Raw genomic sequence first — 19,112 nt, 5'->3', positions numbered from 1 at the left:
GATTGTCTGCAATCATGATAATGCAGCTTCCATTTATGATATTGCTTGTTAGTTTGAAAGCAAGTACCCACGGCTCTGTGAACTAAAGAGCCACTCCTGAAACAGGCTGAAAAGGAAATTAAAATAACCTTCTTCATCATCCCTCACAGTTCTCTAATGACTTAATGTCTGGCCATAGCAGGGCGCCCACTGTAGCTCTCCTTCAATGGGATAATTGTAGGGACCTGGCCAGTGTGTAGAACTTTAATCATCAGCTTTGATGGGAATTTAGGGGCTGGAACAATAAAAGAGTTTCAAGCCAATGCATATCCATAACAAAACCTTTTTAATTTAGGAAATTTCCTTTGAAGACCTTTAAATGTGACCGGTTTCCTTATTCTATTCCAAACATCTCCCAAAAGTTTGTTTTTTCCTCTGTTAGTTTATTTAAATTTTTATTGATTTTAAAACAGAAAGCACAGATACTTTTTATCCTCTTATTCCAAATAGAGCAGGTGGGAAGAAACATACTGTTTTTTACTGTCTTATGCATTCTAAATAATCTGTCTTCCTCGTAATTTCCAATAAAGGCAATTTTTTTTTCATTTTCTAAGTTTTTCCATTACTTGGATATAAAGTGCTTCACTTTATTTAAATAATGCTTCATTTTCTCTTTTGGTTCACATTAAAATCCCATGCACATGCATATAAATTTTTCCTCCATCTTTTTTTTCTTTTTATGTAACTAATATCTTCACAGCTTCCAGATTAATTTTCCTAATGAAAATATTTGATATCCTTAGCCTTTTCTCTAGGTTTTCTTTAGGAATATATGCACATATAAATTATATATATATATATATATATATATATATAATGGGTATATTATATGTAATGGGTATACATGTTTTTTCTGTACCTTTTAATTCTTCCAAAGGTCATTTGTCTCTCTCGGACTATAGGGCCTATATAAATACATATTGTTTCTGTTTTTAAAAATCCGTATTTAAAATAGAAAGCTTAGAGTGCATCTTCTATGCTCTCTGCTTTTAAAAAGAATAAAATTCTGCATCTGGTCTTATGTAATAATATCAACAACATATAAATGGATGCGTGTTTCATAGACCCTGATTTAAAAGAAAAAAAAAAAAACAGAGACATATATTTTGTAAGAAATAATATTCCAGGACTTAGAAATCTGAATTTTAAAGTTAGAGAATGGGAAAATAGAAATTTTAAAGTGGGAAAAGGACTGCTGTTAAACATTTGTGAGCATAAAGACTTGAACTCAGTTTACATGAAAATTGCTGGTAGTCAGTCTCTTTTTTTTCTTTTTCCGCTGGGTCTGTCTAGCTAATATATAGACAATAATGATCCCCATATTCCATTGAAATAAAATTGTTTCATTCAAAAGCAATGTTAAACTTCTCAATTTTGTTACCCAGCAGCAGAATAGGAGATTTTTATTTCATAACTGAAATAATATATGTTGGTTCAGGTATTTTTTAACAGAGCTTTTTTCAAGACATTGAGAAATAAAATATAAAATTATTTTTATATATTTTGGAATTTGAATCATTTTAATTAGCCAGTATGTGTGGTATTTGAAGTTATTTCTCTATATTCTCTTAAAAAATCAATTTAATGTTTTAGATAGATGAAGTAAAATGTATTTTGAATATATATATATATGTGTGTGTGTGTGTGTGTATGTATATATTAAAAGTCTTTGTGGCATGTGGTCAAGTTCTTACTTGCTTTAAGTACCTAGAATTTCCTGGAAAAGATAAATCATTCATAACAAAAATTGTGGTTAAGTCTTAACCAGTCAGTAATACTGACAGCAGTTTTTCATTCCCTTAATCTTTGTGTTCAGTTGTAAAAGATTGAAAGTTCTTGTTTCAATTGTTTATAATAAAAGCACATTTTAAAAGTCGATATAACAAGAATTAGTAGATACCAGGATGATTTTGTCCATTTCTTGATATGTTCTCTTCACTTTTGTGCTTGGTATTTCTAAACCTTTAATACTAAAAGGAAAGATGAGTGAACAGGACTTAGATTATTTATATTCTGCCAGTCATGATATTAGCATTGAGTACTTTGCAGGTGAGATCTTCTATAGAATTGTCTGTTTGCTTTGATTTGAAACATTCATTATTTAGGCTTAAGATTTTTCTTGAAATATAAAATACAAAAGCTTTACGATTCACCTTTTAACTTTTGATGATTTTTATTTCTAACATTAATGAAGTCTACAGTTGTATGCCTCATGGTTATATACTAAGTGCTTGTTGTTGTTTTAACATATCATAATAAATAAACTATTCAAAAATTTTATGCATTTTAAAAATACATAAGGAATGCTAAGCCCACTACTAGGATGGGAAGCAACAGAGATGAGTTACATGAATACACAACTCATGACAAAGATTTGCTCTCTACCCTGCAGAGATTACAGGAGAGAGAAGGAGAGACCAGACACTACACCCCACCCCAACACACACACCTGTGCGCACACACACACACACAGACACGTGCTGTATTGAATGATAAACCTTAGAGGAGCCATGTACACAAAGTAATAATTTGCCTACAGAAAGAGATAGTCATGTATGCCTTGCTTGGAAAATGCATATAAAAGATAAATTTCAAGGTGACTCTTGAATCTGTAGTCGCAAATAATAGTTACACAGTCATCTGCCAGCCTCCAAGCCAGATGAAGAATACACAAATTCAAGAATCAATCTACTAAAGTAGTCTCTGTGCCCAAATAGACTGTTGACCAACGATTACAACAAAATATTATTAATGTCACCATTTACTTTAGAAATAGAAAGAAATTTCCCAGGCCAAAGGGCAAACAAGTAAAAGATGAGAAGACAGGGAACAGAAACTAGGCCCATTAGACTTCCACTAGCACTCGCCATTCTTCCTCTGACACCTGCCCTTGTTCTTGTTTAGGGTGTATATCTTCCCTTACTCCTTAAGCTTGTCCATCGAAGGTAGTTCTCATCACAGAGCTTTATAATTGCAACTCTGTGCAAATATAACTGCTTTTGAGCAACTTTGTGAATTTTGTTGTGTAGGAACCACACATAAATTGGAAGATAAAGCTGGAAAGCTATCTCAAGGCCAAATATGGAGCTTTATATCTCTTATAAGGATTCTGTGCTTGGCATGTGGAAGATGGATTGAATGGAGAGCATCCAAAGGAGGGCAGGAGTGTAATGTATGGGATATTGCAGCCGAGTGGCTAGTATCAGGAAAATGTGAAATAAAGAAATGGCAGTGGAATGGAGGAAAAGGGATAGAAATGGCAGTGGAATGGAGGAAAAGGGATAGATTTTGGAAATGTACCTATCTCAGAATATTTGTAACCTCGGAAATATTTTCTTTTGGTTTTCATTATAATGTTTAATATTGTTTCAAAGAGGCTAGGTATCATTGATCTGCTTTCCAAGCCTTTCTTGGGACATTTCCGCCCCACCCCCAGTACCAAATAACAAAAAGTTGTTGAATCATTGTCCAAGCAGAAGAGTATTACATTGCTAGTTCAATGCCAGAGCAGCAATGGTAAATGTTCTTTCTCATCAATAAACCTCCCTCTGCTTGACATAAATGTGTCAAAATATAATGACTTTTAATATAATCATGTGATGGCAGGAAGATTTCACTAGTAATTGAATAGAAAAGTGGTACTTGCTCTATTAGTGCAATTAAAGAGTAGCAAGGCTCTTTGCTATTGTTGAACTTTATTCGCAATTTGGTATTTGTATCTGGCCTTTAACAAGTTAGTTCACATGCAACATTGATTTGTTGTCATCTTTATCATCACACGCAGGATAAGACAGATAATATGATGCCTCACACTTCAATGACAGTAAGTCAAAGAACAAAAGCTTTACTAGGAAAGGTTGGCCACAAGACCTTTTGATTTAACATTAGGACTATTTTCAAAGTCATCTGATTGTCACTACCAGCAAAAGTTGAAATTCCTTCAGTCAAAGAAGATGTATATCTGTGAATGTGAAGGAAATACTGAAATCAGAACTATACTTTTGTTAGCATTTATAATCACTCACTTCTTAGGCTCTTGCCCTTTGTAGCTGGATGAAACCTAAGCACTTGTTGCTCTAAAATGGATTACAGCATGAATACCACAGAGGTGATGGACAATTCTTCCTTGCTTATGTTATATACCTTATCCCAATTTCCTCCCTCTCGTTCTCTCTCTCTCCCTTTCTCTGTCTCTTTCCTCCTTCTGCCCAACCACTAAGATGAATCCACCGGCTTTCCCCAGCTCCTCTCTGTCCCACGGAGATATAGTGATTGCTCACTCCTGCTCTGATTTATCTAAAATGTCACTTCAAAGAAAATACATGGGACAATCAGTAATGACAACAATCTTAGTTAAATTGAATAATTAATGAAGTATTCTGAATCATTTAATACATTTTATAATATATTTCTATTATGTCAAAAATAGCATTTGTATTGTAAGACTATTTTGCCTGATGAATGCTTTGAATAATTCAAATGAGCCATGTGCAATTACTTATAATTTCTTCTATGTTACTTTACACATGGTGCATATGATGCACTATTTCATCCTTTTCCAATATTCTGTATGTATTTTCATTCCATACATTTATACCCATTACATTACTGAAAGTAAGAATAATTTACTGCTTATGAATTAGAGAAATGTTAAGGAATAAGTCACTACTTCTACTTGAAAGAATGCATATATAAACATGTTTTTTTCTTCATTCAAAAGCATAATGTTCCTGGAAATGAGCCAATGTAAGTGAGGAAAGTGCACTTACTATTTTATGGCACAAAAAAAAATGTGTTTTGTATAAAATTCTACGTAGAAAGTTTAATTGTAACTATTGATGTAGTTAATACTAAGCACTTTAAATACTGAAAATTTCACATTTAAGTATTGAGCAGTTACACTTCTTTTTGCTTAACCTGCTGTTTTGACTTGCTGAAGCTGCCTGAATACAATATATCAGAAATGGGTTGGCCTTATCAATGGGGTTTTATTAAGTTATGAATTTATAATTCTTAGTCCATGAAAATGTCCAAATAAAATCATCAAGGGGAAAACACTTGATTTCTGGGAAGATGGCCGACTAGAGTAGCTCAAAATTAGCCCTGCTCCACAGAAAAGTTAGAAAAGGGACAGGAGAGTGAGTGAGATGGCAATTCAGGAGGGCATCTAACCTGGGAGAGGCAGCCCTGGTTGCAGAGGCTGAGAAACTTAGAGGAAGAAAACTGGAGCTTGGCACAGAGCTGCGGAGCCCACAGGAGTGCACGGATGGGAACACAGAACTAGGAAGTAAGCCAAGCCATGTTCCTTGGGTATGCTACACTTGCCAGCACATCCCTGTGACCGGCAACACACCCCACACTCCTCATGCATCTGAACCCCGTTACCTGCTCCCATTCCCTGTGCTCCAAGCACCCCCACCCCACCATCCCCCAGTGCACGTACCTGCCCCACACCCCTGCCCCAAGTGCAGCCCAACCCACCTCTCCTGCACTTCTCCCAAGAACTGCCTTCCCTTCCCTGTTGCCAGTGCATAAAAGTTGAAAGAACTAACCTCCATAACTAGGCTACCCCAGGCCCCTGCCCATAGTGTTGGGCAACCTCACCCCACCCTCCCTGAGCTCAGCACATCCATTTATGGCACTCCCAGGTCTGCACATGCGCATAGAACCCCAATCACATCATTCAGTTCTGGGAACCACACTTTACTACAGTCCTGGAACCACACATGCAAACAGCCATCAGCTTCACTTCACAGCTCTACACATGCACACAAAGGGCCCCATGCATTAGACAAGCACACACCAGGATTACACCCCCCAGACTGATGCACCCACACGGCTACATCCTCCTTGGCTGCTGGGTGCCCATGTTCACAAGCATCAGCATAACATCCCCAACCTGTGCCCACACCTGACTGAAACAAATCACCCTACTGAGTGCTCTACCCCATGCCCTGCTCCCTGCTGTACAACCATCCCACAAACACAAGGCCTTAGACTACTGAAAGAAATCAACTCCCCTAGTAAATCAATCAAGATATTTATGTGTAATAAAGACAGCAGAAGATCACTAAGCATATTACAATGCAGACAGGTATAATCCTTCCTAATGACCAGATAAAAACCTCACAAGAGACACAGACATTGGAACAACTAATCAAAGATGTCCATACAGCTCTACTTAATAAAATAAATGGGATATCAAATGACATGAAGGAGATCAAGAGGACAGTAGAAGAGCATAAAGAGGAATATGAAAGAATAAACAGAAAAATAGCAGAAATCATGGAGATTAAAAACTCTGTTGACCAAATAAAAAACATACTAGAGGCACACAACACCAGATTTGAAGAGACAGAAGAAAGAGTAAGTGCTATAGAGGACAGGATAATTGACTACAAAGACTCAAAACAGCAAATGGCAAATAAGATGGAAAAAACTGAATTGGATCTCAGGGAAATAAATGATAGACAAAACAAAGCACATAAATATAAGAATCATTGATGTCCCAAAAGGAGAAGAGAGAAGTAAAGGGCTAGGAAGAGTAGTTGAGGATATAATGGGGAAAAATTTCCCAACCCCCATAAAGGACATAAATGTACAAGTCAAAGAGCTCAAAGAACTCCAATCAGAATAAATTCAAATAGGCCTTCCCCAAGGTACATACTAATAAGTCTGTCAAATGTTGAAGATAAGCAGAAAATCCTGAAAGTGGCAAGAGAAAAACAATCTACAACATACAAGGGAAATCAAGACTGAGTTCAGACTACTCAACTAGCACCTTGCAGGCGAGAAGGCAGTGATATGATATATTCAAGATCATGAAAGAGAAAGATTTCCAGCCAAGAATTCTGGGCGCAGCCAAATTGGCCTTCAAAATTGAGGAAGAGATTCAAGTTTTCACAGACAAAGAAGTCCTGAAAGAATTTGTCAACAAGAGGCTAGAATATAAGAAATACTAAAAGAAGTTCTGCCGGCTGAAAAAAAAAAGACAGGAGAGGGAGGTCTGGCTGAGAGCACAGAATTGCAGAGTACCACTAAGGGTAATTTAAAGAATACAAAGAGAAAAAGGAAAAGGAAAATATAGATCTGACAAATATAATAAAATAAAAAAGATAAGATGGTGGAATCAAGAAACGCCTTTTCAGTAATAACTTTGAATGTTAATGGACTATACTTACCAATTAAATACAGATTGGCAGAATGGATTAAGAAAAACAATCCAGCTATATGCTGCCTACAAGAGACTCATCTTAGACACAAGGATACAAATAGATTGAGTGAAAGGATGGAAAAAGATTTTCCATTCAAGTTGTAACCAAAAGAAAGGAGAAGTAGCTCTACTAATATCGGACACAATAGACTTTAAATAAAAAGACATCATAAGAGACAAAGAAGGACACTATATGCTAATTAAAGGGTCAAGAAGATATAACAGTCATAAATGTTTATGCTCCCAATCAAGGACCTCCAAAGTATGTGAGACAGACATTGGCAAAACTGAAAAGAGTGATAGATGATTCAACAATAATAATAGGAGACTTCGATCAATAAGGAAATAGAGAAGTTAAATAACTTGATAAATGAATTAGACCTAACAGACATATATAGGTCATTGCACCCCAAAGCACAAGGTTATTTATTCTTCTCTAGTGCTCAAGGAACATTCTCCAAGATAGATCATATGCTGGGGCACAAAACAGGTCTTTATAAATTTAAAAATATTGAAATTACTCACAGCATTTTCTCTGATCACAATGGGATGAAGCTGAATCTTAATAACTACTAAAGAATGAGAACATTCACAAATACATAGAGATTAAATAACACACTCTTAAACAACCAGCGTTTATTCAAGGAAGAAGTTGCTAGAGAAATCAGTAGTTTTCTGGAGATGAATGAAAATGAGAATACAACCTATCAATTTATGGGATACAACAAAGGCTGTGCTGAGAGGGAAATTTATTGCCTTAAATGCCTATGTTAAAAAACAAGAAAGAGCAATAATTGAGGACTTAACAGCAAACCTGGAGGAACTTGAGAAAGAACAGCAAACTAACCCCAAAGCAAGTAGGAGAAGAGAAGTGACAAAGATTAAAGCAGAGATAAATGAATGGGAGAAAAAAAAAAGAACAGTAGAAAGAATCAATAAAACCAAAAGTTGGTTCTTTGAGAAAATCAATAAAGTTGGCCACTAGAAAGACTGACAAAGAAGAAAAGAGAGTCGATGCAAATAAACAAAATCAGAAATGAGAAGGGGTGCATTCCCACAGACCCAGAAGAAATAGAAGACATCGTAAGAGGATACTATGAACACGTATATGCCAACAAACTAGACAACATAGATGAAAGGAACAAATTCCTGGAGACAGACAAACAAGCTACACTGACTCAGGAAGAAATAGAAGATTTCCACAAACCAATCACAAGTAAAGAGACTCAATCAGTCATCAAAAATCTTCCTACAAAGAAAAGCTGAGGGCCAGATGGCTTCACAAGGAAGTTTTGTCAAACATTCCAAACAGAACTAACACCAATCCTGCTCAAACTTTTCCAGAAAATTGAGGAAAAAAGAATCTTACCTAACTCATTTTATGAAGCTAATATAATTTTAATACCAAAAACCGGATAAAGATGCTATAAGAAGAAAAACCCACAGGCCAATCTCCCTAATGAACATAGATGCAAAATTCTCAATAAAATAGTAGCAAATCAAATCCAACAGCACATTAAAAGAATTATACACCTTGACCAAGTGGGGTTTATACCAGGAATTCAAGAATGGTCCAAATACAAGAAAATCAATTAATGTAATACAGCACATTAACAAATCAAAAGGGAAAAATCACATGATCATCTCGATTGATGCTGAAAAAGCATTCATCAAAATTCAGCATCCTTTTCTGATAAAAACACTCCAAAAGATAGGACTTAAAGGTAACTACCTCAATATGATAAAGGGAATATATGAAAAAACAATAGCCAGCATCCTCTCAATGGAGAGAGACTGACAGCCTTCCACCTAAGATCAGGAACAAGACAAGGATGCCCACTGTCACCACTATTATTCAACGTACTGCTAGAAATTTTAGCTAGAGCAATTAGGCCGGACAAATAAATAAAAGACATCCAAATTGGAAAGGAAGAAGTAAAACTCTCATTTTTTACAGATGATATGATATCATACTTGGAAGATCCTGAGTTATCTACAGCAAAGTTACTTGAACTAATAAACAAATTCATCAAAGTTGTGGGATATAAAATGAATGTGCAAAAATCAGTAACATTTCTATACACAAGCAATGACCTAGCTGAGAAGTCAGTTAAGGAAAAAATTTCATTCAAAATAGCAACTAAAAGAATCAAATACTTAGGAATGAACTTAACTATGAATGTAAAAGATTTGTACACAGAAAACTACACAACATTGCTAAAAGAAATCAAAGGAGATCTAAATAGGTGGAAAGACATTCCCTGCTCATGTATAGGAAGGCTAAATATAGTTAAGATGTCATTTCTCCCCAAATTGACCTACAGATTCAATACGGTACCAATCAAAATTCCAACAACCTATTGAAGATTTGGAGAAACTAACTACCAAATTCGTGTGGAAGGGAAAGAGACCCGGAATAGCTAAAAGCATCCTAAAAAAGAAGAACAAAGTGGGAGGATTAACACTCCCTGACTTTAAAACCTGTTATAAAGCCACAGTGATCAAAACAGTATGGTACTGGCACAAAGATAGAAGCATTGACCAATGGAATCAAATCAAGAGTGCAGAAATAGAACACCAAATTTATGGTCAATTGATTTTTGACAAGGTCCCCAAATCCTCTGAAAAGGGATAAAATAGTCTTTTCAATAATTAGGCATGGAAGAACTTGATGTCAATAACCAAGAAAATGGAAGAGGACCCCTGTCTTACACCCTACATAAATATTAACTCAAAGTGGATCAAACACCTAAATATAAGAACTAGCACCATAAAGCATCTAGAAGAAAATGTAGCAAAACACTTTCAAAACCAAGTAATAGAAGGTAGCTTCCTAAACTTTACACCCAAAGCACAAGCAACAAAAGAAAAAAAAGATAAATGAGAACTCCTCAAAATCAAATGCTTCTGCACCTCAAAAAACTGTCAAAAAGATGAAGAGGTAGTCAAGTCAATAGGAGAAAATATATGGAAATCCCATATCTGACCAGGGTTTGATTTCCTGTATATACAAAGAAATCATACAACTCAACAACTAAAGAACAAACAAGCCAATTTTAAAATGGCTTACATTTTAAAATGTAAGATATGAATAGGCATTTTTCTGAAGAGCAAATACAGGTGGCTCAAAAGCACATGAAGAGATGCTCAGCTTCACTGGCCATAAGGGAAATGCAGATCAAGACTACAATGAGATACCACTTCACACCTATAAGAATGGCTGCTACTAAATGTTGGAGAGGATGTGGAGAAACTGGGACGTACATGCACTGCTGGAGGGAAGGTATAATGGTACGGCCACTATGGAAGACTGTTTCGCAGTTCCTTAGGAAACTAAATATAGAATTGCCCTATGACCCAGCAATAACACTGTTTGGTATATACCCAAAAGAGCTGAAAGCAATGACACAAGCAGACATTTTCACACCAATGTTCCTAGCAGCATTATTCACGATCACCAAAAGATGGAAACAAACCAAATGTCCATCAACAGACAAGTGGATCAACAAAATGTGATATGTACATATGATGGAATATTATGCAGCTGTAAGACAAAATGATGTCTTGAAGCACATGACAAGATGAGTAAGCTTTGAGGATATAATGCTAAGTGAAATTAGTCAGACACAAAAGGACAGATACTGTATGATTCCATTTTTTTTAAGTAAAAAAAAAAGCATAAAGTATAATCAGAGACTTATAACACAAACGTACGAACTTAAAGATACATAGAAGCCAGCGATGGGTGAACCGTTAGCTAATGAGGTTGAACTCCAATGTAAGGGAATAGATAGGAGCGAAGGTGAATTTCTAGTGGTTCTAGAAGTGATATTACCACACTGAAGGTGAACAAGATTGAAAGGAGTTGTATAGACCTACTTGTCCCACTGACTCACACTAGAAATATGAATGAGTTCTCATAAGAATTACTTCAAAGATATGAGTCTTTTATAAAGAGTGTTCAACTCCAGGGTACAGGGGAAAAACTGCTATTGCATACTATGAGCTATGTTCAAAAGGAAACCATCAGCACTACCACAGCAACAGCAGAGGTAAATAACGGGGTGAGGGACAAGAGTTAAGAAGAAGTTTAGATTTCCTGTTTGGTGAGGGTATTTATTGGTTTTCTGTCTCTTGGGACCAACGAAATTATCTAAAATTGAGAATGTTGATGGACTGTGGACTTTGGGCCCTCCACATGATGCCTAATGAACTCAGATGGCTGAAGGATGCACTGACAGAGAAGTAGATTGGTGAACGATGGTGTATACTTATGAACGAAGGTTGTGCTGCTACAAAAAGGAACTAAGTCGTGAGGCATGCAATGATACGAATGAACATGAGGGACATTTGGTGAGACAAAATAAGACAGAAATAAAAAAAAAAAATGGTATGGTCATTTTATAAAATGCTTATAAGAAACCAAAGGCCTCAATTGTAAGCTTTTAGAGCAGACACAATTAAGTCCGGAGTGGTGATTATTATTTCGGGATTTTGAGAGGCTGTTTTATATATTTAGATATTTAGAGATACGAATGAAGCCAAACAGGCTAGGGTTAAAGTAATTCAGAACACAGGGGAAAGGAAGACCGTGTCTATATATTAGAACCACACATACTCTTTGAGACCAGTGGCAAGAAGGTTTATTTGTTCTGAAACTGAAATTTTCTGTAGTACATTATCTAATTCAAACTATCTGTATAGTTCATTTGAACAACTGAAACACAGGAAACACAGAATAAGAAAGAGGTCCTTTAGTGCTGTATAGATTATTGTAATGCTTGGCAACATTCTAGAGTATATAAAGCAGACAATCAAAAAGTAATGGCAAAATCCCCGGAGGGAGGGGAGAAAGAATATGGAACAATTAAGCTTTACTATAAGGGATCCCTGCTAGTGTGTCAAACCTCAGGGATACCCAACAGGCCAAGCCCTCCATCATGAGGCTTACTCTTGTGAAGCTTATATAGGTAGTGGAGAAGCTTAGACTACCTAGAGGCGTGCCTAAGAGTTACTTCCAGAGGACTTCGGTTGTTGCTCAGATGTGGCCTCAGTCTCTCTAAGCCCTACTCTGCAAGTGAAATCACTGCCCTACCTCCTATGTAGGACATGATATCCAGGGCTGAAAGTCTCCCTTGCGATGTGGGAGATGACTCCCAGGGATGAATCCAGTCCTGGCACCATGGGATCAACAATTACATCCTGACCAAAAAAGAGAAAAGTAGTGTAATTAATAAAGTATCAGCGGCAGAGAGAGTTCAAATGGAGTCGAGAGGCTACTCTGGGAGTTGCTCTTATGCAAGCTTCAGGCAGACCTTGCTACCTGATGTGACCTGCCAACCCCCAACCAAGACCATTCCAGCCAATTCTAAAGAGCACCTAGGGCAATATATAAGAATCCACAAGGGTTCCATGCACTAGAGTAACTTTCCAGAAACCTACAACCTCCAGATGGGTCCCTGGTCCAGATAAGTTCTGAAACCTAGCCCAGCCTCTCCAGAGCATCAGATAGGTGTCCATCTACCTATCCCATATTAGTGACAGACTCTTCCAATATCAAAAATTTAGAATTGCCATAGGCCAATCAACCCCAAAGAGAAGTATGGAAAAATCAAAGGTAATAGTAGAATTATACATAGGAGATAGGACTTAACAAATGAATATGAATGCTGAATCACTAAAACAATCTCTCTTTTAGTCCCCAGTAATTTAGAGGAGCTAGAAATAAAAACCTAAAGGTGTGAAATTGTAACCCATCTCAAAGTCTAAAATGTGTTCTACAACTAATTGTGGTGCTGTAATTTGAAATTTATAGCTTTTTTGTGTATATGTTATTGTATACAAAAAATAAGTCAATTGTGATGATAAAATATTTATTTAAGCCCTCTAGCCACATATATTCTGAAGTAGCTAGAAGGAAAAGTATGGAAGGATCAAATGCTAGCCCATGACAGACTCTGGGATCTGTCCTGTAACCACTTTTTGAAGAGTGCTTTGAAAACTATTGCTTTTTTATTTCTTTGTTTTGTATATATGTTATGCTATACAGTAAAAAATAAACATAAAAATAAAAGAGGAGGATACCTTCACTGGGGAAAGGCTCCTGGCTTCCCAGGTTCCTCTTTCACATGGGAATGCACATGGTGACATCCACTGGTCCCTTGTCCAAAATGTCTCTGAGCTTCTGTGGTTCTTTGCAGGTTTCTCCCAGGGCATTTCTGTCTAAGCTCTCTAGCCTTTTAAGTCTTTTATCCTTTTCACAAAGGACTCCAGTAAAAGATTAAGATCCACTTTGAATTGGGTGGGTCACATCTCCATGGAAACAACCTAAAGTCACATCCTGCAATGGGTTTGCACCCACAGGGATGGATCAACAGAACATAGGATTTTCTGGGATACATAACAGATTCAAACCAATACTTTTCTGTTTTGTTTTGCTTTTTTTTTTTCATGGGAAGGCTCCAGGAATTGAACCTGGGTCTCTGGCTTGGCAGGTGAGCCTTCTTGACACTGAGCCACTATTGCGCTGCCCAGCCCTTCTTTTTATACCTGTTTTAATTTGGCTTAATTTTGTAGTATCTAAAGTCAAATAAATGATTATGTTAAAAAGGGAGAACTCTAAACATCCTTATTATTGAGGAAATTTATGTGTTTTCATTTCAAATCAGTAAAAATGCCTTAATCACCTATTTTACAGAATATTTATCTTGGGTATCACAAAAATAGGAATAATTCAATGTCATAACTATAGTGTGGCTTAAGTACCACTTGAGTAAACTATGCTACAAACATCTCAAAAGTTAAATAGTAGAATATCTAAATAACAGCTAAAGGAAACAACGTTGGAAATGGCATAAGAGTACATAATCAATTTTCAAAGAAATATGCATAAATATTGTCATCACAAGATCAGAAAGGCAATATTTCTGCACTGGCTGGATATGTCAGTGAAATCTTTGTAAAAGATATGGAATTGAGCCTGTAGCTTGAAGGATCTGTAAGATTAAATAGGTTAAATTGAAGTGATGCTGCTAGTTTGAAATAGGTTGAATCCTTTAACACACCAGGATGGAAAAGTATGAAGAAAGAAGTAAACAAGGTCATTTATATTCTGTGGAGATTATTTTTTTGAAATGGTAGAAACTATCTGAAATTGTATTTTGAGGCTTAGACATATGCAATGGATGGAATAAAGAGATATTTATTCAGACAATATTAATGATGAATCACAAGTGATGGATGGAAGAAACTAAAAGCAAAAAAACCAATCAGGACCATGGGTTACAATAATTTTAAGCAACGGGTTATTTTCTTCATACGAAATCTGTGATCTCCCACAGATAAAACAGATAAAAACTCATCTCTTGAGAGGTATATATTTTCAGTTGAAATTAGTACTTATTATTTTCAATTAACGGGAATATAAGTTTAACCAATGGTGTTTTCTAGTGTATAAACTTTTTATTCGTAGCACATAGTGCACACCTATTTTTTATTCTGCAATATAAAAGATATTTTAGAGCCATTTTTATCAAACTGTGCAGAGCCTCTTATACAGGGTGTTCAGTTTGCAGGTCATTAAGGTAAAAAAATTGTTCAGGTAGCCTTGCCAAGAGAGGAAAATAGCTGTGGAAATTAAAAGAAAGAATTTGAAACTAAAACTGATTTTGAAAGAAGGAGCTTTGGGATTTAGTGAAATGAATTTTGGTGTCCAGGGAGAGTGAAGAGTCAAAGATGATTTTGACAAATGGTGAAACATGTCATTCCCTGTATAAAATCTCTCGATGACTATCTATTACCTATAGACTAAATTCCAAACTCTTTCCGAGAATTGATGAAGCCGTCTGTGATGTGGCCCATTCGTAACCTCACCTTTCCTTGCCTCGTCTCTGACCCATCTTCTTTTTTTTCTTTTTTTCACAGTTCTTGCCAGTTAGGGAACTATGGGGTTTCCCCCAGCATTCCACCTTTTCCCTTCCTCTGGCTCTCCACATGTACTACTTGGAACATCTTTTTTTCCAGTGATCAGGGATAGCCTTGCTTGACTTCAAAACTAGTTGAGAACGCCTGGCTCTCTAGTCCCATTATACTCTGTATTCTTGGCTATTTGTTAGACAAATAGATTCCATTGCCTGCCACATGATTGTCAACAAATGGATAACTTCATTTTTATACCAGCACATTATGACACTCAAGTGAAAATATCCAAGAATCATTTGGAAAAATTGCAAGTTAAAATACTTAGGGTATATTAAGACCTACTTGGTTTCTAAGAAATAATGGGACCATAACAAAAGTGCAAAGAGACATGCTACTGATTTTGTATTAAAACGTGTAATAAAACCTTTTTAGATTGTCTGTATTCCCAGACCAATGTCTCTAAATGTAAAAGCATGCCATTTTAAAATAATTTTCAGTTATATTTTTAAGCATAAGAGAAAGTGTTTTGTAAATTTGAATATAGATAATGAGATAAAAAGAAACACTAGTTTCTACTGAGAAAATTAGGAGAATCCAAAAGACATTAAATATATTTTGTATCACAGAATCTTAATGACTAACACACAATAAGGAATGAAAGGTGGCGTAGATCTAGAGTAAGAATAAGTAAAATTCTCAAGCACTTCTTAGATAATCAGTCAGCTCTACTGGCATAGTCTCTGTGCACAGGATGAACAGGAGAAGAAAGTGATTAAATCTGCAAGCACTCAAATTCATTAATTGTCTTTAATTAGCACATTGTTTTTCACTTGAATAAATTTGTTGGGAACATCTTGCCTTTGACAAGTACGGAGCAACAATTAGCTAATAAGGTCTTTTAAGAACAAATTGTGATATTGAGATAAATGTGATTATGATTAGAAATTAAAATAGCAGGTGTTTTATTGTGGTATCACCAACAATCTGATCAAGAGGAAATCCACTGAGAGAACATTTTAGATACCATGTAGTTGCTATTTCTTGCTGGTGTCATTGCATGTGGGTATCAATGTGGTTTCTTTTCATTTCATTTCAGCTATGACAGTGATAGCTGGTGTCCGCCATTACCTGTCCAAACATACTTACACCAAGGTATGGAAGATGAACTAGAAGAAGATGAAGACCGTGTCCCAACACCTCCTGTCCGAGGTGTGGCTTCTTCTCCCGCCATCTCCTTCGGACAGCAGTCCACTGCAACTCTTACTCCATCGCCTCGGGAAGAGATGCAACCCATGCTGCAGGCTCATCTGGATGAGTTGACAAGGGCCTATCAGTTTGATATAGCAAAGCAAGCATGGTAAATATCCTCCTTGGGTCAAGGGAATGCATGTTTTCAATATTTGGACAGACGAACTATTCTTTCAACATTACGTTCACAAGAGATTCTCATAGAACTGTACAGCTGGGGTTAAAATTCCTTTTGCACAACTCTTTAATCATTTAGATATGATATGGAAATTGACTGCAGAAATGTTAAATATGCTGACCAAAGTCGTATGGCTAGTTAGAGAGTGAACCAGGGCAAGAATTCACATCTGCTGAATTTCAGGCTAAAGCACTTTTGACTATAACAGAATCTTCCCTAATTTACAATTTAGCTTCAATGAGCTTATCCTTGAACTCACTTTCAATGCCATTCAACGTGTCTGTAATTAATTCTGTATGTGTCTGTGAATATGCAAGTGTAATCATCCACAATTCACATATGGTCAGGGTCAGTTATACAAAGTCCTTTCTGGGAGAATTAAATCAGTCGGAAAGAAACAACAGTATTAGTAACAGTAAATGCATCAAAAAACACTACAGTACATTCAAAACCTAAAATTCCCTTGTTTTTGTTTAATCCATAAACTTGCATTAGCTATAGATCACATTGTACTTAGATTTTCTGCGAAAATAACAGAGACTCACAACTTTTGACATTTCTTCCTAATTGTTCTTTCTTCCAAATAGTGGCATATAAGCCTGACTCTTGAAAATAAAATCTCAAAGACATGCCTCGGATTATTTTCTTTGGATTTTGATCTTATGTTTCAAGTTATAGTAAAGTTTTACGAAATAATATTTGCATCTTCTTAAAAATGGTTTTAGCCCCCGGGATAAGTTAACATGGAGATCATTCTTATTTTCAGTGTTAATGAACTGTTTGGTGTACAAATTCATCCTAATATAATGCAAAGAGGTGGCAAAACTAAGGATATCACTGAAAGCTTTAGTTTTATCATAAACATACTTTCTTTTTTTAAAACCAGAATTTCCTGAACATTTTCTCAAACAATCATCACACGCTTTCTCAAAGATCAAAGACAGTCTACTGTTAAACAGTATTACCTTCATCAGGATACTTTATAAAATACTACTATTTAAGCTGAAGCCATCTGCTTTAAGAGTCACAGAATTTTTTAAGTATACCGATGAAGCAGCGCAGTATGGTGTTTTAAGGTTTTGACTCTTGGCTTAAAGATTCTCATTTGGCAACATTTTGAAATTACCTTGGGAATTTTAAAATATGAAGATGCCTACACCTCACCACCCCCCACCAAAGATTCTAACTGCTTGGTTTGGGGTTTGACTGGGGGCAGCCAAGGTGACAACACTGCCATAGAGGTGAACGTGTCATTACCTCTTACTCGCTGTATGCCCTTGAGCAACTTGTTTAATGTCTCCATGCTTCTGTTTCCCCATTTGTAAAATGATGGCACTTATAGTCAGTACCTCATATACAAAGTTAAAAGACAGTCTCCAAGACTATCCCACTTCTGAAGTTTGTAAGTTCCCAAGACCACCTTTGGGTGCTATCATTCACTAGAGGGACACACAGAACTCAACTGAAAACACTGTTGTATTTATGGTTACAGTTTCTTACAGTGAAAGGATACAGTTTGAAAGCAGCCAAAGAAAGAGATACATGGAATAGAGTTCAGAAAAGTTCCAAACAGTGCTCCCAGAGGTCCTTTGTCAGTGGAGCACTGGACAGTGTTACTTTCTTGGCTGCAGTGTGTGATAATGCACAGAATATTATCCTCTGGGGAACCTCCCTGAGCATGTGTCCAGAGTCTTAATGGACTCCATCACGCAGCTATTGTCAACTGCCTATGTGGCTGACTTTAGTCTCCAGCCCCTCCAATGGTCAAGCTGATATTATATGACTCTAAATCCCCACATTATTCAACTTTCTGGAGTGTCCAAGGCCCTCAGATAAACCAGGCCATTTTATTAGGCAGGACATTCCGAGTGCCTGGAGATCACCCCCAGAACCTGAGAGCACGGCCAGACCAATTTTGGGCATGGTTAAAGTCTTTACTAAACATCACTAGTTTTTCTAAGAATCAAGAGTTTGTAGTTGTGCAGTTCTTAGTACAGCCCTTGACTGTATTATAACTGTTATTGTAGCTTAGGTTTTCATCTGAGTTGTTCACTACTATTGTTCCACACTTATTGTCTGATAGGTGTTTGCTAAACGAGTGAAGCAGTTCATTCCACCTGTGCTAGCTACCAATAAGAGCAGACCCTGTTTCTTTCTCTAAGAGAAGACTCAGTCTAGCAATCCTGCATTATGCCTTTTCTGACCTCCCATAAAAGAGTCATGACCCTCCATGTTCTCACATAGGAACTCACCCTTCTGATATGGGCTGCACATCAGAATCATGGCAGGAGCATTTTAAAAATACTGATACTCAGGCTTCATGCCTGAGTAGGAATTCTCTTAGGATTGACTTGCCAAGTGCACAGAACACTGCCTGTCCCTTTGAAGACATTTACAAGTCTTATATGTACATTCCCATATTTCACTTTATCTCCTAATTCAGTTGAACTCAGAGTAAAATTTTTTTTTTTTACCTCTTAGAGAATATTGGTTCAAATAGTAGGAGACAACATA

The 19,112-nt window shown here is 36.4% G+C and overlaps 1 protein-coding gene across 9 annotated transcripts in view; it reads left to right on the top strand.

The window, feature by feature from the left end:
* The window catches only part of ROBO2 (roundabout guidance receptor 2), a 648,114-nt gene that overhangs the window by 600,563 nt on the left and 28,439 nt on the right, over positions 1-19,112 (top strand). For all 9 annotated transcript variants that reach the window (XM_077118710.1, XM_077118711.1, XM_077118709.1 and 6 more), the window contains one exon: positions 16,269-16,529. In XM_077118710.1, the coding sequence (XP_076974825.1) occupies positions 16,269-16,529 (261 nt within the window). The remainder of the gene's footprint in view (positions 1-16,268; positions 16,530-19,112) is intronic.

Source organism: Tamandua tetradactyla, chromosome 10, assembly GCF_023851605.1.
Source record: "Tamandua tetradactyla isolate mTamTet1 chromosome 10, mTamTet1.pri, whole genome shotgun sequence".
Lineage (NCBI taxonomy): Eukaryota > Metazoa > Chordata > Mammalia > Pilosa > Myrmecophagidae > Tamandua > Tamandua tetradactyla.
The sequence above is the reverse complement of the archived record's forward strand: the minus strand, read 5'-3'. Positions and strand labels throughout refer to the sequence as shown.